Source organism: Haliotis asinina, chromosome 12, assembly GCF_037392515.1.
Source record: "Haliotis asinina isolate JCU_RB_2024 chromosome 12, JCU_Hal_asi_v2, whole genome shotgun sequence".
Taxonomy (NCBI): Eukaryota; Metazoa; Mollusca; class Gastropoda; order Lepetellida; family Haliotidae; genus Haliotis; species Haliotis asinina.
The window spans coordinates 5710817-5732389 of NC_090291.1; the positions used below are offsets into that span (position 1 = coordinate 5710817).

The 21573-nt window shown below is 41.2% G+C and overlaps 1 protein-coding gene across 1 annotated transcript; it reads left to right on the top strand.

The window, feature by feature from the left end:
• Positions 1-10080: 10080 nt before the first annotated feature.
• On the top strand, positions 10081-12816 carry LOC137258223 (uncharacterized). The gene is made up of 2 exons (XM_067795815.1): positions 10081-10135; positions 12389-12816. Exons 1-2 carry the CDS (start codon positions 10081-10083, stop codon positions 12814-12816), a joined length of 483 nt encoding a protein of 160 aa, XP_067651916.1.
• The last annotated feature ends 8757 nt before the right edge of the window (positions 12817-21573 follow it).

The window sequence follows — 21573 nt, forward strand, 5'->3', positions numbered from 1 at the left end:
TATGCTTAGATGTAATTTTTAATATCGTTTTTCAGCACACTTTCCACTGTAGTGCACGTAACGTACACAGGCGAATGCGAAACGTTTCTTTCAGTACCGTACTCCTATATGAGGTAAACAGAAGTGACACAAAAATGTACTTCACCTGATGCCATCCCTCATATTCCTTGTCGCGGACACTTGACTTCATTACGACACACTGATATAGATTCACAAACACATTCATATGACACGATCAGAATCGTACAAGGCGTGTTAAAATCTGTTATCAACATTTAAATACAACTAACTAGTTTTCTGACTCAGTCCTCAACGCGAATATGCAATCACTTACTCGTATTTCACATATTTTCTCACCATTTTGAACTTCTTCCTTCTCTGGAAGCCGCTTTCAATTCCCTGCCGTCGACAGTGGGGTTCTTCATATCGTTATCTCATTAATGCAACAGATGTTTTAGAATTGTCATCCCATTAATGCGACAAATGTTTTGGAACTGTCCTCAGGCATGTGATAACCTCTTTACGTAGGTGGTTCAATGGTTTCAAACCACCAGCTTTCATTTTGCACATGCAATTATTGTGTATATCTTTGTGAATTTGTATATATAATTTTGAGGCTGTGTTTTATGCAACAAACTCATACGGGATAATGAAGTTAAATCCGAACTTATCTTATCTATAGTGATTTGTCTTCAAAATAAAGGCAGGATTAAGCGATACATTTGTAGGTTTAACACGGTATTGGAAAAGGATATGTTATTGTCCATAAGTAAAGACTCACATATGTGGGCATTATATTGTTTTATTGCTTTTCCTTCTTGAAACTGTTTGTTTCTTTGAATGCTTCCTACATTTGCTTTTACACTTATAAATACACGTCCTCTCCAAACATATGAAATTGGTTGGTTTGTTGTTTAACGCCGCACTCAACAATATTCCAGCAATATGGCATCTGTAAATAATTGAGTGTGAGCCAGACAATCCAGTGATCATCATCATATGTATCGATCCACGGAACTGGGATACGATGACATGTGAACCACCCGATCCCCTTTGTCGCCACTTACGACAAGCTTTGGTTGAAGTGCTATACTAATCCGGATCTTCATAGGCTCAAAGAAGGACTCAAGTAAATAAAGGAATTGAAATAAATGCATGCATCTATGGATATTTTGTGTTGCGGTGAACGTTATGCGAACAGTGTAACAGGTCATGCAACCATTATTCACAGTGAACGTTATGCGAACATTGTAACAAGTCATGCAATCATTATTCACAGGAACAGGTTAAGTTAGGGTCATGGTTAAAGAGTATCAAACCCCAACAACACGCATGAATACTTTGTCCGTGAAGACAAGGAGTGATTCTCAACAGCCCATCTTTGTCGAATGGGGTGGCTGAGGGAATCAAGCGGTCAGGCTCTCTGAATTGGTTAATGCATGCCACCATATCACAAAGGCGTAGGCCGATGCTCATCATGGCAGTCACTGGATCATACGGTCCATACTCAACAGCCGTAACATGTTGCGGAGTGGGGGATCGAACACCACATGAACGTTAATGGGATTTGGTGCATATATTTATGTAGGGGAGTGATATTTTGAGTAATCTTTAGTCAAGGTCACATTGATCATTTGTTTCCAAACTGACGAAACGTTAATCACTTGATGTTTTACTTTTCTGTGGTATTTTTTTATTCCACTGGATCTAATGCAATTAAAGCGGAAACGTTAACGTATACTTACATATGGTACGTTCAGCTCGTCTGGACTGTGATATATACATACATTTGACGAGCAATTTGTTATTTTAGCAAGTTTACATTTTCCCATGTGGATTTCCACAGGATGTTCGACTTATGGTACAACTCAAAATAGTGACTTGTATCGGACATCATGTCTGTCACTGGTACATCTAAGTTTGAAACATCCCTAACATGTCTAACATCAAACATTTGAAATATCTTCTGAGGCCTTGAATTTTGTTACCTTCAAATGTCGCTCCTTGAAATCCTGGTCAACTGAACATTCTCTCCTGTACCTCAAACATTGTTAAATGTTGAAATCTAACCCTGACAATTGAACTCTGTCCATTTCTGAGACTGTAAAATGCAAGTAAATGTCACAGACAAAAGCTATTATCATGTTCGTTAAGAATAGAAGTACAAATCATAAAATCGAAATGGGAGTTATATCAGATTTAATGTTACGTGTGTCTCAGATAGATGAAGAAATAACTAATAAATTACATTCCTCCTACTAGTTAATCAAACAAATGGACCTCCCATGCCCACAGCGTCCTACAACGTATTTAAATCTTCTCAATGTTCCATAATTTGAGTTCCTACCCTTTTCAAGAACGTCTATCATTTGGTTCTGCTGGTAAGCAATGTACACGCGATTGTCCTTGATTTCCATATCACTTGCGACACCATTCATACGAATGACAAAGTTCTCTCTGATAAACCCATCAACGCGAGACGTAGTAAGAAGATGGCGACCTCTATTGTACCACAGCTTGTCGTTTCCGAACCCAGTTGCCGTGATATCGAGATCTGCTTTCATCCTGCTGTGTTGAGATCGAAGTCTAAAGTTCTCATGTTGTTGACCTTCGTAGTCAAAACGCCGTACCTGTGTTGATCCTGTATGCAACTGGAAGAGAACAAATACAGACATTCCCTCAGTGTCCACAGCTATTCCAGCTGGTTTGTCGCCGTGGGCAAACGATGTCAGCTTCGTGTAGTTTCCACTTTCAATATCATAGACACAAAGAATATGCGGGAAATTCGTCACATAGAAGAGGAGTTCTTCATCCACGTCCAGTGCAATCTTGTAGGCTATTGAATTCCCAGTAACATAGTGTTTTACATCACTCCCATTCATAGAAGATGAACTCAGTTTCCCAAACAGATTCCCAGCATAAAACAAACGTTTCCGCTTTGTATGAAAGGCCACATCAGACACATGTCTGTAAGCCCTCGTAGGATGTATGTTAGATGTGATTAGGTCAACCTTTTGTAAAGGTTTGGCAGTGTAAAAGTAATCTGCTACTAATAGCTGTCTTGACTCAGCTGAATGTTCTAAGCTATCTTCCACACTTCTACCTTCACCTACCGGCGCCACGGTTGAAGTGCCCTTCACTTTCCTATCCGTATCGAATACTTCACTTCGTTTAAACCCACACCTTGGAATTTCATATTTGTTAAAACATGCCTCAATTTTCGCTATTTCGGTGACTTTTGCCTTGTCACGTTCTCGACAGCAGATTTGATTTTGCGAATTCATTTTTCTGATCCCCGACTCCAAATGCTTGATGTTTACTTTCTGAATCTGCAGCATCGCTGTGAACGCTGTCAGATCGACTTCCGGTCTGCTTTCCATCTGCTTCTTGTTGTTGTTCAGGGACACTTCATTGACAATTTCATGGACGAGCTTGGCCGCAATTGTTGTCTTCATTTCCTGTTGAAGGTCTCGTATAATCTTCTGTCTGTAACGGAGATTAAACTCCTCCATCATCCTGCAGAAGAGTCTCCCTGATGGATCGCAGGTTCGTCTCTGTATCATTCATTTTCATCTCAATTGTGTTAATTCTGTTATGAAGTCTTCTTTCAATCTCAGTCACATGCCTTATAAGACCATACTCCTGGTTCCTCCTCCCTGCAGCCAGTATCATCCACAGTGACAAATAGAACAAACAAACTGTCCATCTTGCCATGTTGTCACAGATCTGTCACTGACTATGATTTTAAAGAGCTCTATTCATATACTGTCTATTACCGTATTAACTCTTTTAAACTCAACACCAGTGCAAGGATTGGCTGAAATTTGCTGGTTTGTTATCAAGCACCGGAACCTTGAAGAAGTAGATAAAACAACGTTTGTTGTATTCTTCATTGTTATATGAAATCTGATACTATCCAGAAGTTGCGACTACTTTCAAACTGTCAACGTGTGAGGTATGCATCACCACCTTCAGCACCATTTTCACCACGTACTCCCTGTCACTCACTCACTCACTCATCGCTGTATTTTCTGTACCACCACCCTCAATTTATGTTACCTTTAGTCTTGTTATTCTGCCTGTCCTTTATTGTCCTCTGAACCACGGTTGATGTGCAGAGTATCCGAGGTTTGCTAAATGATATTTAGTGACGATACAGTGTCACATTGAGTTTTCTGGCTATTCGAGAGTATCCCTGTCACTCTTTGAACGTTTTAACAGTTCAACAGTCACTTTTCACACATGATTGTATGGATTTGTTACCTTTGACATACGGATGTGACATTTTGACCACACGCACCTTTTTATGGAAAAGTACGGTAGAGTGGGTACAGTTTTATAGGTTAACCTCAGGAAATAGTGACTTGCTTCCGATCATCGGAAATTCCTTGACGGGACGTGTAGGGACCCTTCTGTCAACACAGATAAGATATCTTCTAATGTCTGCTACTATTGTAAGTAATTTGCAATATTTTATTAATTTATAAACCGTCTTGATTTTAATCACAGGATTTATTATTGTTTGTGTGTTGTCTATTGGATTTATATGCATTAAATTTTCTGTTAAGTTAATGTTTCCGTGTGCAATCAAGAATAAGGCATTTGAGAAAATATCATTTTGATGGAGCAATACACCTGGGCCAGGTGTGTCAATGAAAACGTTATTCCGCACGCGGTGTTCGTTAGTACAACCATTCGAATGTCAAATGACGCGACAAACAAAACGACGGTATCAAACAGGATCCTTTAACATTATTGTACTGTCTGAATATGTGTAGTTATAGCATAATACAGAGGCATACAGAGGCAAAAATCCCGATCACATTATCATACAGAGACAAACATCCCGCTCACATTTTCATCCAGGTCACATTATGATACAGACACAAGAATCTTAATCACATTCTGATACAAGAAATAACCATCTCGCTCGTGTTATCTGACGAGCACATGCACCCTGGTCACATTATCGTACACACAGACTCATCACGGTCACATCATCATGCAAGCACAACCACCCTGGACACAACCATTCCGGGGGTCACATTCTCATTCAGGCACAATCTTCCTGGTCTTTTTATTATTTCTTCATAACCGGAATGCTGTAATCTCGGAGAGCTTTTTCACATTTTATGGGCGCTTCATTCGCCGAAGATCTACGGAACCACTAGCCTCCCCAACCAAGAGGAAACGAGTTACTGCATGTTATAGTGGCCTCATAGTCTCCCGGAACTCCTGGAACTAGTCTTCAGCAAGCGATCCTTGTCGTGAGATGCGACCAACGGGATCAGGTCGTTAAGCTCGAGGACATGACTGATGCCGTCAATCGTATCCCATCTGGGTAGAGTCATGCTTATGATGCCAGTCACTGGATTGTCTGAACCGCCGTCATACAGCTGGTAAACGATAAACAAAACAAACTGATTCAGATTACGTGCTCGGGCCAAAAACTTGTTTCATGCGACGTTTTTCCCCGAAGACAATATCCCCAAGGACAATGCTTCCTATCGATTAAGCAGTTACAACTTAAATCATTTCCTTTTTACCCGTGCATCTACCCTCGGTGTAAGCATATCACGTTAAGGCGCCGGTCTAGGTTTCCAACTCTGTGAGGAAACCACAGAGCGGAAGGGGTAGTGACTGGATGTCTGTTTCCCAAATGTTTGTACAAGAAGACCTTTGCAAATACAACGGACGAAATTGTTCACATCAAACTGTGGAGCATGTGCCCATTTTTCTTCCGAGCCAACGTACGGTATTTGAACGGAGTCAGTTTGCATGAAAGAGTCAGTTTACATGAAAGACAACCATCTGTCAAACTACACCACACTCAAGTGTGGCGTTACTTCCCGACATCAACCCAAGGAACCTACTCTACAGAAAATCAATACTGCACGAGATACAGGAAATATATTCAGAAAGGTCATCTTAATTATTCATAAAAGCAAATGAGGGCAGCAGGCGTGAGCTACGTGGAGAATCATCCTACCCGTCTCTGACACGAGCACCCGGATTGAGCAGCTCATCGTGAGGTTCCACATCAGGGGTGCTCTCTACCCGAACCTATATTTTTATTTATTGCAATATGTCACGTATTTATGATAACTATACGCTTTTATTGCAATTAACCAATGCTATATTTTCGGTGTAGATATCTGGATCTGAGTGGAGGGCTGTCTCATGTCACCCTCCTACCTAACATAGAAGCGATGTTATGCTCATGCCGTTGATCACTGGATTATCTGCTCCAGACTCGACTACTCACAGGCCACCGCCATATAGCCGGAATATTGCTGAGTGTGAAGTAAAACTAAACTCACTGACTCTATGTCCAGAATCGCTGGATCATGTTCATCACGACTGACGATGACAGTGTGATAGTTGATGGCCTGTATATTGAATGCCATCAATACCCATGATACCGCAAGGTTATAGAATTGTATGACCAAGACGTGATGATATTATAGGCCGCCGCCACGCAAATGGAGTATTGCTAATATGACGTAACCCACACACGCATACACACGCACACACGCGCACGCACACGTACACTAACATTGTAAACACGTTATTTGAGTTACCGGCGTAAACCGTGATTGCAGCCATGATTAAGCTAAAGGTGACTCGGGCAACACTGTCGACGTGTGAGTGAGTAGGTGATTTTTTTTCAAGGACAGCTAAGTAACTATCTTGACCCATTGCTTTACTTTATGTATACACAGTTGCTGAGCTGAGATATATTATTGCATGCTCTATATTGTCTGCCAAAATCAAGTACGTGTCTTTCACAACGTTAGATAAACATAAGTGAGTGAGTATGGCTTTACGCCGTTTTAGTAATATTCCTGCAACATCACACTTGGAACATGAGCAATGGGCTTCACACATTTTACCTCTGTGGGGAATCGAACCCGGGTCTTAGGCAGGAGAACGCATTTGATCACTGGGCTACCCCACATCCCCTAAGAAAAATACGCGACAAAAATATATAATATATAATATGATTATATTACACTGGCCCAAAAAAGAAACGCATAGGTGAAAATCCAATGTTATGAGAGATGATTTATTAACTTAAATTGCACAAAAAGTAATGGAACTTGAGCAATGATAATTCACACGGGTATTAACAAATGTGTGTCAAGACATATACAATCATTCACAGTGGTATTAAGCGTCTCTATTTTCCATGGCATAGTGAGAAAGTCAGTATCTGGTGTGACCACCACGGGCATCAATCACTGCTCTGCATCGCCTGGGCATTGACTGTATAAGACGTCGTATCCGCCTTTGTGGGATTCTTCTCCACTCATCTCGCAACGCATTCACCAACTGTAGACGTGTCTGTGGCTGCGGCTGTCGACGTCGTAGCCGTTTACCCAATTGGTCCCATAAATGTTCAATTGGGTTCAAATCCGGCGATTTTGAGGGCCATGGAAGAACTGTAATGTTGTTGTTGGCAAGGAAATCCGTGGTAATGCGTGCTGTGTGCGGTCTTGCATTGTCGTGCTGGAAAATTTCCCTTCTAGCGTCAATTGTAGGAACAACATGACGGTTCAGAATTTCATCCCGGTAGCGTACAGCATTGAGATTCCCTTGCACATGCACCAACTGTGTCCTGCCGTTCATAGATATGCCTCCCCACATCATTACACCTCCACCACCGTGTCTGTTGACCTCACGAACGCACTGTCGAGCATATCTCTCATTTCGACGTCTGTAAACACGCATCCTTCCATCATGTCTGTACAGCAGAAAACGTGACTCATCGCTGAACCAGATCCTCCTCCAATTCAAGAGGTTCCATGCCCGAACGTTCCTGCACCACTGAAGACGTGCACGACGGTGATGGGGATGCAGAACAGGTCCTGCATGAGGTCGCATAGGTCGAATTCCATGCTCTCTTAGGCGATTCCTGATGGTTTGTGGAGAGACTCTACGCAGCCCAGGAACGTGATCAGCGGTATACGTAGCAGTGACGGCCCGATTACGCAGATGAAGCACCCGGATGTAGCGGTCTTGTGCTGGAGTTGTCACCCTTGGTCTCCCACTCCTTGGACGGTCTCTGGTCGAGTTGTGTTGCGTGTATCGTTGCCAGAGACGGGAAATCGTGCTCGGCCTCACATTCAGACGTCTGGCAACTGATGACTGACTTTCCCCAGCTTCCAGACGTCCAATGGCTCTATTTCTGTTTTCTTCATTTAACCTTGGCATTTTTCGCGTCGCATAGAAAGAAATTCGAAGAATGAATCGCAACAGGACCTGTCCCCTTTTATAGCCATCATAATCAAGATTGAGATCCTGCATTTGCACGTGCATAATGCTTTCAGATTTTCCCACGTGCAGATTATACAAAGCGTTTTCAAGGTGCTGTGGTGTGGCGAATAATCACCAGAGGTTGTGTTTGTTTGTCTGTTTTGGTTGTATTGACTATAAAAACACTTAATATTTACATTAATTGTCATTCCATTCCATATTTTCCGAAAAAATCTACTTTAAAAATGAGATTTCAGCTATGCGTTTCTTTTTTGGGTCAGTGTATTTCCATAAGCGTAACAATACACACAAATGATATTGTGTGTAATGTACACTTCCGACCAACACGTTGTCTGATGGAATCATTTTCTAATAATGACGATTTGTGTATCTCACCGTTGGTGCTAGTCACAAAACACATGCATGTGTGACCAGTTACGACACTACAACATCACTGTCTTGAGATAAGGACACACACGCCACCTGTCTGATGCTCGGTATTGGTTATACTTGCCCATATGACAATCTTCACATACATTGTCATATGGCCTCAGACAATATCTTTGGTTCCGCAATAACAAATACGATAATGAGCTGATTTAGTCTCTTCAGTTGTCTTTTCAAGTACATAATTATGTTTAGAAATATGTTTGTCCGTTGCCATGCCGATTGTTCAATAAAGCTTTGTGACACTTGAACCACCACACAGAATGGTTTTCTCATATACAAATACCCAGGAACTATTCTTTCGTGTCATGAAATCAACCATCATGAAACATATCAAAACAATGGTTCATTACTCCCTGTGGTGCAGCATTAGACGTCATAACAATCATAAATCTTTCTATTCTCACTAAACGGTTTCCTAAAAGCACAGTTGTGTGTACGATTTATTAGCGTGTGTTCATGACTCGCAATTATTCGGTGATGATATCAGGGCCCCGTGACTTTAGCACTAAAGTGATCTTAACCCCCATATCTAACATGGACATGCGACACACGTAGCGCTACGACCGCGTCGTGAAACGGGCCCCAGTTGTTTCTGTACGGTGAAAGTACCTGCTTTACACGTGCCAAGCATAACACGAGTCAAATCCCACGTCATCTGTTCACTAGAAAAAACACATGAATGGTGCAAATATATGGGGGAATTGCCTAAAATCTACTTGTGGTCATTATGCTTCAACTTTTGAAATGTTCCCTACACATGTACCGCACTACGTTGTCAAAGGTTTTCAGGCGTTCGGAGTTCTTTTAAACCCCTGTACCTAAACCAGAGAAATTATATGTACCCACCATCGGATGAACTTGCTTCAAATGGATGACCATAAAGGATTTTTAAAGTTTAAGTCTCCCAGCTGTCATGAGTTTTTCGGAAGAGCTTTTAGTTACTCAAATGAGAGAGTTCCGTTGGGCTTTTCTATGCCAGGTTGGGAATGTCGCATTGTCACCAATAATCTGACAACGTCTGTTACAGTTTAAATGTGAAGCTAGCGAGTGTTACAGGTATGTTGAGCTCCGTGAGGGGATGCAAAACGTGTGTTTGGGGGGATAATTAAGGGATAGGATGGGCTTGAATGTTCACAGATTGTGTCCACAATCTATTATATGAACATCCAACAAGACAAGCTGACTCATTACAGTCTTCACTTCACCCCCAAAACTAACCCTACGGCAAGATTCCTTTTAAGCGTTAACCATTAGATCAATAATAAAAACCAAGAAAAGACCCTTAACCTACCCATATAAAGCCCCATAATATCCAATGCGAGTTTGTATCAAATTTCACTCACTCGGAGACATTCCAACGCCATTTTGTTCACAATGGAGCCTCGACGTGTTGTCTTTTTCGTCTTCGTGGGCTTTCTGTGCGGTTTAGGTAAACTTTCATGTCCACTGAATGCAATACTATGAATGCATTTAAATCAATGCGTTCGTTTTCATGTGTAAAGAAAGTGTCATTTCAGCTCTTATGCAGAATACAGGCGCATGTTCATACTGCCATATATAAGGGGCAAGTTTCATTGCTAGCAAAACGTTACGGGTTCCTTTTGAGTGACTTACCGGCAAGTAAATAGCAGTAATACATTGGAATTGTTTCGGTAATCTGCAATGTATAAATTCCCATAATTTTACGACATTTTACGCTATGTTTGTCACAAAGTTTCTTTTGAGCAGGTATTGCATTTAATTACGATACAGACATTTGGAAAATGCACGTGATTTGTTTCATCCTTGTGAACTGCCATCAATATAGATTGCAGTTATACGAATTTAATGCGGCATTTGCCAGTAAATAAAATGGCCCTTTCGCTATACATCTCGGCTAATATTAATCTTATTGTACGGCTCCGTCTAGACTTGAACAAGAGGTAAAGTAATAATGAATAGTATAAATGATAATTTCTGGAAAATGTCTACAAATAATAGACTTGGGTCCTTCGATTGTATTGTTCACTTATCTAGATTTGCCTCTCTAAAGGATATTACTATACATACATGGGCTTGGCTCTTAGTATAGCCTTGGTGCAAGGCTAGATTCCGTCCATATCACGACCATGTCCTTTGAAGTTACTAGCAGATATCAGAACACCCTCTGCTCGTGAATTGAGGGTCATGTTCAGGACGTTAATATAACCTGTTGTTCAAAACTGTTTGCACGAAATCCCTGTGCGGTAACCTTAAATATTTGTTCCTTTCAATTGTTGTTTTGATTAGAGACAGAGTGGAAGATGTGCATCTCGTTTGTCATCTTAGGCCTTTTTTGAGCGTATCCGTTTAGGAAATATCTGTGAGCGATGATTTATATAAATTTTTGGACGGTGTTAATTGAAAGAATACATACCTTTTTGAGCATTTAAATCGCGGTATTTTTGTGTGTGAGGAGCAAAATGGATTCTGTTAGGAAACAAGTGCTATTAAACACCTGTTTACATTAAGATCTAGTACGGTAACAACCAAAGTATTACTTTTGTACCTTTGTCAGTTTTTATTTAGCAGTTTAATCGCTGCAAGAAAACAGTCGGACGAGGTTGTCAGTAGACGGTACCGTTTGCCAATGAATATTTGGTCAGTGTTGGTAAGCACAATGTTGTTGAGGTGTTCGGTAAGATGACTGCGTCGTTCACTGGTCCCTCGGGGTGCATGGGTTGATATAGCCCCGATATACATCGAGGGTACATCAACTCATGTCCCCCTTCTTGACCAGAGAACAACGTATGTTGTATGACTGCATAGGTATACGGGGAGGAGGTTGCCTATTGATATGGATGGGCACGTCAAGTAGGGAGGGGAGGGAATGCATGCATGGGAAGATACGATCTGCCTGCCTGCCTGCCTGTCTTGTCTGTCGGTTTGTCTGTCCGTTCAGAGTCCCATAAGGCAATGGACGAGCATTTTACATACCCTCTTACCGTACCTCAACATTTCTAGACTAATACTATACAACAAATGACACCTACACAAACCCAATGTCCTTCTTCAGAATCTAATCTGGTGAACACTTGTTTATTATTTGCGTTGGGAACGATCCCTCTGCAGGGGTACAGACAAACTGCGTATCTGTATAAATTCAGAAATTATGTATATGTGTGTATGTGTATACACAAAACAGTGAGCTTGGGTATTACTGAGGGTAGATAAAATATCTAAGGTACAATGAGAGGTTGTAGTACAACACATGAACTTAGCAACTTGCAGTCTTTCTTATGGTTAACATATTACTGATCAGATATAAATAACAATCACGTAAACCAACATTGTATCTAATATATTTTTACAACTAATGGAAGATGGCAAAATACCCAACTGAGGCTAACATTCTAGCCCGGGTCTTTAAGGGTCGCCTGTTTTCAAGGATTTCATGGGCTGTGACTTGTGGTCCATCACTCTGATGAATGGGTGAGTGAATAAGGGTTTACGCCGCTTTAAGCAGCATTCCATCGATCCGGCTGTTGGGGACATGACAAACTGGCTTTACCTTTTGTCTTCTTTCGGGCAATAGAACAAAGACGTTCGAAAACAGTCAATAGTTTATTCAACCTTCTCCAATATAAAAATATTGAATACTAGCATTTCCCTTTTGTACATGACTTGTGCAAGTTATACTAGCATATGATGGTCTTTTCCACAGCAGTTATCAAGTGCGAGGGGGACACCAAAGTCCACCCATACACGAAGTACCGTGCTCTAGAGATGACCCGGGAACAGGTTCTCAAGAAGACCATCTTCAACACTGTCTGCCGCCCCAAGGTCCCGGAAACTGGCCGCGAGGTGGTCACTACTGACATGACGGTCGGGTCCCGAGTCGGCCCCGAAAACAACAGCTTTGAGTTCATCAAGGTCAAGGACAGCCACACCTTCGGGAACAAGTCCGAGCTGCTGGAATCCACCACCGTGAAGACCATCAACGAGTGTGTCGGCAAGTGCTCCGACAACCAACGCTGCGTAGGATATGCTTATGAAGACAAAGACAATGTATGCAAACTTGCCAAGACCTGTGAGCCCTCTCTGGCACCCGCGGTGGAGTCACAGGTGTTCATGATGTCGTACTGGTATTGACGTCACCAAAGGCGATCCTACTCGTACACTTGTGGACAACAAGAAACCCAACTATGTGGAATAACAACACCCTCCTTGATTTGGTCAATGGTTGTTGTTAGTCGTCCTGGAACACATGCTCTTTTCAAACTTGGTATCAGTTGATCTTTGGCCATGCAGTCCTTTCTCAAGATCGGGTGACATAAGTGTATATGTGTATCAAATGTTATATTTGGGTGTATACAAGCTTAAGTTAAAAGAACAGATGCTTGTAATTTTAAGGTTGAGTCCCATCCGGCAACAAAACTCGCTGTCTCAAAATTTGGCACCAAATCGCCAGCAATCTAATCCATAGAGTCACGGGTGCCGGGTGGGCTAGATTGCTGAATTCTTAAAGCTGGTTGGTTCAATTCCAAATGTAAGACGTTTTCATGTAAAACTGAACCTGGATAGTTTCTCTTTGCACTGAAGGTATTACTACTGTTTACAAGCGAACAAGGTAAAAGAACGATTTGGATGGCAATCAGAATATCTCGCCGATTATTTAAATGTCGTGCTTTTCATCAGGCTTTAATACTTTAAACCTTACTATGTGTTATGTTTCGTGACTATTTCTTCACATTATCAGCCACCGTGAATGCATTGATTGTTTGATGTGCAACAATAGTCCGTGACTCCTAATAAAAATGCTACTATTCCCAAAATAGTAACGTCATCTTTAGCTGTAGATTTTCAAAGATTTTCAATATAGAGTAGCGTCATTAATCCCAACCCTGCCTACTCCAAACTCATCTCTCGGCTGTTGGCAGTGCGGCGTTTATGGGATCGAGTTTAACCATATTCATATTCAGATTCTCATGTTGTCGATCACTGGATCGTCTAGCCCAGACCCTATTATTTACAGACCACAGCCACATAGTTGGAATATTGTTGAGTGCGGCGTTAAACTACAAACAAAGACCTACTACCTCAAAACCTATAAGTACATACATATAAGTCACACTTACTTACTCATTTCCAACAAGACCCGTGAAGGTCCCGGGGTAGAATAGGCCTTCAGCAACCCATGCTTGCCATGAAAGCTGACTATGCTTGTCGTAAGAGGCGACGAACGGGATCGGATGGTCAGGCACGCTGACGTGGTTGACACATGTCATCGGTTCCCATTTGCGCAGATCAATGCCCATGCTGTTGATTACTGGATTGTCTGGTCCAGACTCGACTATTTACAGACCCCCGCCATATAGCTGGAATATTGCTGAGTGTGGCGTAAAACTAAACTCACTCACTCATTTCCAACAAAAAATGCTGACATACTTCAATAAACATTCACGATTTCCACACTTTGCTGGTGATACTTACCAACTTACATATCTATTACAAGCACATACGTATATAAAAATACGTACATACATAAGACAGGTACCTCCGTAATACATACTTACATAACTATGCAAAACACGTATATTGTACATGTAAGTCTTCCTAGACCTACCGTGGTCCCACATGGAATAATTATATCATAATGATGTACTACTACTAATCTGATGCTATCACTACTCAGACAATGATTACTGAACAAGTCCATGATGACTGACTCGATAGCTAGTTTGCATGTATATAGGTATGTATTTGACACAGTTTACCTGTTATATGTAAGTCTACCTAGACCTACTATGGTTCCACATGGAGTGATGATGTAGTATTAATAATAAGATCTTATCACTGCTGAAATAATCATTACTGTATACATATACTTCCATGACGACTATAACTTGAAAGCTTGTGTGTATGTTCATGCGGATGTGTTACAGCTGGGTTGCTGTACTCGTATGTGAACACATAAGCCTCAACCCTTATTGGGGAGTGAAACATTCTTCTTTATTCCACGTGTATGTATCTCTGACACAAAAAACACTCACTCTCCTCTCTTTTTCCGGAGTTTTCTCCCTTTTTGTACATCATAAAAAACGGAAAAGTAACATACTTAACCGAGCAAAACCCATGTACTGGTAAGAAACTCTTGACGGGTTCACTTACCCGTCACATCACTCTCCCCCTAATGAAAGGATTTGTGATTAACCAAAATTTAATAATAGGTCGGAAGTATGATACCAATCTAACAACAGTGCAGGGCCCTTGCACTAGTGTGAGATAAGTAGGACACTTAAAGCTTTACAGATCAAACATGCTGAATTATCGATGAAATGTTGTGAAATATCTAACTGAATGCAATGGATGTATCAATCGCCTTCATAAAGAATATGTGACACATGTAAGAAACTAAACTATATAGGTGAGATAAACTTCAAGTATGCATACAATGCAATGTCAAGATGATTAATACTGGATATTGAGCAAATATATAGTATAATAATACTGTTTAACTGAGTACTAGTAGATAGTGTTTGTTTCGAAGGAAGCAAACCGACTAGAAAAAACAATATATCAAATTCTATACCATACACTGCATAAGTAACCAGAATCATGATAGATGCATAGGTAACTAACAGAGTATAACATGATCAAATATTTACCAAATTGTTCACAACTGCAGTATTTCACAAGGGTTCATGATCAGTCCCTGTGGTCCAGTGAAACATATACAATGTTGAAATTGGCATTTGAATGCACCATCATTTTCGTGGTAAAGTCAGAAACCAGTAAAAAAAAATGGTTAAACATATTCAAAATACCATTCATTGGCTTTGTGTTTCCGAAAGGGAAACTGATTCTTCATTATTAGTCATGTGTTTCGAATTCTATTCATGATTCACATTTCAGTGCTGTCGTGAAACTAATGTCACAATGATAACATTAGAACTAGCATGAAAAACAACAATTGAATAACATAACACAATATTTGCACTAACACTGGTAACTAATTTGAAGGAATTATCAAGGTAACACTACAAATGGCTTCTGGAATTAACAGTTAACGACTATTTCTCTGCTTATTACACACGTTTACTTCCCAAACGATTACTTAGTTCAGCGTTACTGTTTACGCTGGCTTCTTCTATCTGTTCTCAGTTGAGAGTGGATGGAATTCACCATTTTCTGACAGTCAGATGAAAGATCACTATAGGAAATCCAGGAGTTGTAAGATTGGTCAAATGATAACCATTTGACACGGTAATACCACTGTCCATGTTTATATTTCTTGGAAATGATCTTTTCTATCTCATAATACTGAGGATTGTCAGACATGTTCTTGACAGTCTCGGTTGTTTGCGAAGTGTCACACACAGTTCGTCTATCCTCGTTAGGTTGGAGATCATGGGGCGGGATCTCGTCACCAGACAAGATAGCAGGTGGCAGCTGGTCTGAGTTACCCGGAGGTTCGTGGTCATCTGGTTCGTTGGGACGGATGGTGGATTTTTTCAGTCGCTCCACATGCAATCTGTTCCTAATAAGTTTCCCATCACATTTGCGGCGTACACGTACATGAATGTCTGAAAGTTTCTCTGTGATATAGTATGGACCGGACCAAGGCCTGGCCAGTTTTCTTGTTTGGCCTGTGACAATCACTGGTTGGTACACAAACACTGTGTCCCCAACCTTGAAATCTGGTAAGTTTACTTTACTTGCAAATTTGTCACACATGGTCTTCTTTCTTTCATTTAGAAGGTCTTCAGCGATTGTCCTAGCATGTTCCAAACCGCTCACTAACTGAGATACATAGTCCGCCGTTGTAAGAGAGCAGTTAGGGCCTAGATCGAGTGTTGTGTCACTGGGGAATCGAGGATGGCGTCCGTGAACAAGGAAGTAGGGAGAATAATTCGTTGTGTCAAGGGATGGTGTCGTGTTGTAGGCAAACTGTATGAAAGGTACATGCAAATCCCACTCATCATGCATTTTGTCACAGTATTTGGAAAGTGAAGCTTGGACAGTTGACATGAACCTTTCACTTTGCCCGTTACACCTTGGATGGTAGCTGGTAGTTTGAGTTTTCTTCACTGTCATCAGCTTACAAGTTTCTTTGACAACTTCAGAGAGAAAATTTGAACCACGGTCACTATGTAGATATTTCGGAGCACCATGTCTACATATGATGTTGTACACTAACTTATTTGCCACAGTCACTGCTTTCATGTCAGAAACAGGGAACAATTCGACAAATTTGGTGAAGTAATCTACAAACACTAATAGGTATTTGTTTCCAGTTTGTTTGTTCAGTGGTAGAGGTCCAAGAAAGTCTGTGCTAACTCTCTCAAAAGGAGCAGATGCAGTTATGGGTGTAATCTGGGCTCGCACTGGTTGAGATGGCCGTTTACGTTGATTACAAACATCACATGAAGTCACCCATTTTGTAATATCTGAACACATACGAGGCCAAAAGTATTTCAACCTGGCCTTATTAATTGTTCGATCAATTCCGAAATGACCACCAGCAAGGGGGTCATCATGGATTTCTCTAAGTATCTGTGACTTCATTGAATCTGGGATGGCAAGCTGAATAGATGCCATGCTGTCGTTCCTCGTCCGATTCTCACGGATCCACACATGGAATAGGATATCATTGTGCAGAAAATAAAACCTGGAGGCATTAAAAACATCTTGCCTCCTTTTCTCATTATCAGGAAGAGCACCTTCTTTCAGATACTTGATCATGTCTTGATATTGTGGATCATTGCACTGTTCCAATTGTAGTTTATTGAGCGTACTGTCTGACACTTCTGAACATACCATGTCTGCAGAGTTAGTATATCCAGTTGTCGCCACTTGTGGAATTCCTTTCACAAGACGTTCGGGGTCAGCTTGTCGTGTTTTCAGTGTATTGACACAGACCTCATTTGAAGCAGTTTGCTCGATTTCCGGCAGTGGATGTTGCTGAATCAGGGGCGAGACAGTTGTGGTATCTGGAACGTCACAGGTAAGGATAGAGTGATCATCTTCCTCATTCTCCAGAGATTCTTCAGCATCCGAATATGTTCGTCTTGAGATGGCATCCGCATTGCCATGCAATACTCCTGGGCGCACAACAACAGTCATATCATATGACATGAGATATGTCACCCATCTTGCAATGCGACCAGTTGGTTCTTTTACAGACAACAACCACTTTAATGCTGAATGATCAACTACTACTGTGAATTGAGCATGTCGAAGGAGATAATCAAAATGTTTTATGGCAAAAATAACCGCTAAACATTCTTTTTCTGTGATAGTGTAGTTTCTCTCGGGTTTGTTCATAGACCTTCCCGCATACGCGATGACTCTTTCCACTCCCTGTTGTTCCTGACATAGAACGGATCCAACAGAAAATGAACTGGCATCTGTGTATAAGACAAAGGGGGCATTGTAGTTTGGATATGCAATTACGGGTGCCGTCATGAGATTCTGCTTTAGACATTCGAATGATTCTTGACACTCTGTAGTCCAGGTGAATGGTGTATCTTTCTTGGTCAGCTGGTTCAAAGGATGAGCAAGTTTTGCATAGTCGCCAATGAATTTTCTGTAATAACCGCTGAGGCCTAAGAATGCCCGAAGATCTTTTAAGGTAGTTGGCTGAGGGTATTCGCGAATAGCAGCTAATTTGTCAGGGTCTGGAGCGATGCCATGGGGAGTGACGATATGGCCAAGATACTTTATTTTGTGATGACCAAAGAAGCATTTTGATGGAGAGAGTTTCAGGTTTGCAGTCAGCAATCTTTCTAAAACTTCTCTGATATGAGTCATATGTTGGCTGAAGTCCTTGGAATAGATGATGACGTCATCTAAATAGATGAGGCAAGATTTCCATGTCAAGCCTTGCAATACTGTTTCCATCACTCTCTGAAATAAGGCGGGAGAGTTCTTGAGCCCCATAGGAAGCCTTCGAAACTGGAAAAGTCCAAGATGACATTTAAAGGCAGTATACTCTCTCGAGTCCGGGTCGATCATGAGTTGGTAAAACCCACTTTGTAGGTCTAAGGTGGTAAAGAACTTCGGTTGTGCGTGGCCAATACTTTCAAGGCACTCATCAGTGGTTGGCAAAGGATGGGCTAATAGTTCCGTGACAGAGTTCAAATTCCTGTAGTCCACAACAAATCGGTATTGGTTCTTCTGTCTCTTTGTCACAAGAAAACATGGACTTGCCCAGGGACTCACTGAATCTTCAATAATGTTTTGATCCTTTAAATCATTGATGCATGTTTCAAGTGCTGCTTTTTGTTGAGGGCCTAATCTGTACGACCGTGATCTAATTGGAGCTTGATCCTGCTTCACTCTGATTTTATGAGTAATAATGTCACATGATCCAACCTTGCCATGAAGAGCAAACACATCAGAGTATTCGTCAATCAAAGATGTGAGGTCCTGTCTTTGATGTTCGGTTATGTCACTGTTGGCAGGGGGGAGATTTACGAACCGAGAGGCTTTATCTGAATCTTTATCACAAGGAGAGATAGGTATAGTTTCATTTGCACCTCTGTTGACACTAAACCCCTGTTCATCTGCACCTTCGTCTCCAAGGTAGTACAAGCTGTCATCCTTGCTGAGACACACAAACTTCCCGATGTAACTACCCTTCGAGATTCCAACTGGTTCATCAGACAGGTTCACTAGGCGCTGATATACATGATTGTCATTTACATGACATAACACTTTGGCACATAAAACACCTTCAGGATAAGCACAGTTTCCATTCTCGCTAATGCCTAACACAGTGTTGGGAAGAGGGTTGCCTTTAAGCTTTCCCAAAATAACTATCTCTGAGCGCGGAGGGATAGTTACATTGTCTGCTGCAATAGTCTGTCTTCTGGGGTCAATAGACAGCTTATTCTTGCTAAAATCAAGCAGTGCATTGTGACTTGACAGAAAGTTCAGACCTAGAATAAAATCCGTGTTCAGACCGGGAACGAGGTAAAATTTCACGTTGAACATTGTCTGATTGAACCACACCTGTAAAGTAACAGTCCCTTGAATTTCTACCTTTTCATCACTTGCCGTAACTATATATGTTTTGTCAGACTTATGAATTGGAGCAAGATGAAATAACTTCTTGGTAATGGTTTCATATTTGGCAACACAAAAATCCGCACCAGTATCAATGAGTGCATAGTGTTTGTCCTGACCTATTGAAATTGGGACAAAGTTCTTTAAGACAGGTAAGGAAGTCGTTGATAGCCTAATGGTATCATTGGTTTCACTGAGTCCACCTAGAGCCCCATTGTTCTGGGTGGACTTTGTTAGTTTTCCTGACTAGTAGTGCACTGACTTTCAAAATGACCATTCTGGTGGCAACGTCGGCAAACAACTTTAGACATGGGCTTTTTCATGTACCTGGGGCAGGTTCTCGCTGTATGGCCAACTTCGAGACACAACTGACAGCTAACTGTGGATGAGGTCACGGTGTTCAACATGTTCACAGGGACTTGTTCTGGGGGTTTGGCCTTCAAGGACATGATAAGATCCAGCATGGTTGATAGGGTTTGCTCCTGTTTGTTTACCTGTTCTTCTAACTTTCTCAGTTTAATTGAGCTCTGGTCCTGTGGGTTGCTGTTTCCCCCATAAGCGATGGATTCGGCTGCTATTCTAGCCGATTGGATGCTGGGTTGCTGTACTCGTATGTGAACACATAAGCCTCAACCCTTATTGGGGAGTGAAACATTCTTCTTTATTCCACGTGTATGTATATCTGACACAAAAACCACTCACTCTCCTCTCTTTTTCCGGAGTTTTCTCCCTTTTTGTACATCATAAAAAACGGAAAAGTAACATACTTAACCGAGCAAAACCCATGTACTGGTAAGAAACTCTTGACGGGTTCACTTACCCGTCACAGATGTACTCGAGACAAATTACCTGTTATGGGTAAATCTGCCTTGAACTACTACGGTTCCACGTTATGTGAGTGAGTGAGTGAGTGAGTGAGTGAGTGCGTGAGTGCGTGAGTGCGTGAGTGAGTGAGTGAGTGAGTGAAGATCTACGCTTTTAGCAACATTCTAGCAATATCACGGCGGGGGACACCAGAAAATTGACTTCACACTTTGTGCCCATGTGGGGAATCGAACCCGGGTCGTCGGCGTGACGAGCAAACGCTTTAGCCACTGGACTACCCGACACATTATCGGATAATGTATTACTATTTATTAGATATTATCATTACCGAGATGATTACTGAACACTTTCATGAAGGCGTCGACATGAACGCTGGTTTGTATGTAAGCATGTATGTATTCAATACAAATTGACTGTAAAAAGTGTCATATGTGGCATCTGTCACAAAGAAATATTTAAAATATAAAACTACGCAAAGCGCAAACGTAATCATAACCCTACTTCAAACACAATATTTATTTCATACCTATGTCATACACTAAGGCTGTGATGATATATCGTATTATCGATACTCGTGATACTTTATCGAACGATAAATATATCGATACTTTTTTTCTGTCGTGATATGCATATTTGGCCTCAACATTGTTAACTGCCACTAGAAATTGACGGTTATGTCAATATTTACAATGTTATTTGATCTCAAAATAAAAGTTTCTAAAGAAATTAACTGAAGATAGCATATCGTGATGTCTATCAAATCGTATCGTTCCAAGACATCGCGATACGCATCGTATCGTGAATTTCTGTATCGTCACACATTTGAAGACAAAGACGTAAATACAGAACAAGCACACGTTTACTTTAAAGAATACTTCCTTGAAATACACTCATACATGCTCACTTAACACAAACATTTTCAACCCTACGGAGATATGGTTAAGTGACTAATATGCAAAGGACTTCATATATGCTGAATCTGTGGAGACGGCAAACCAGGAAGACAAGACACGA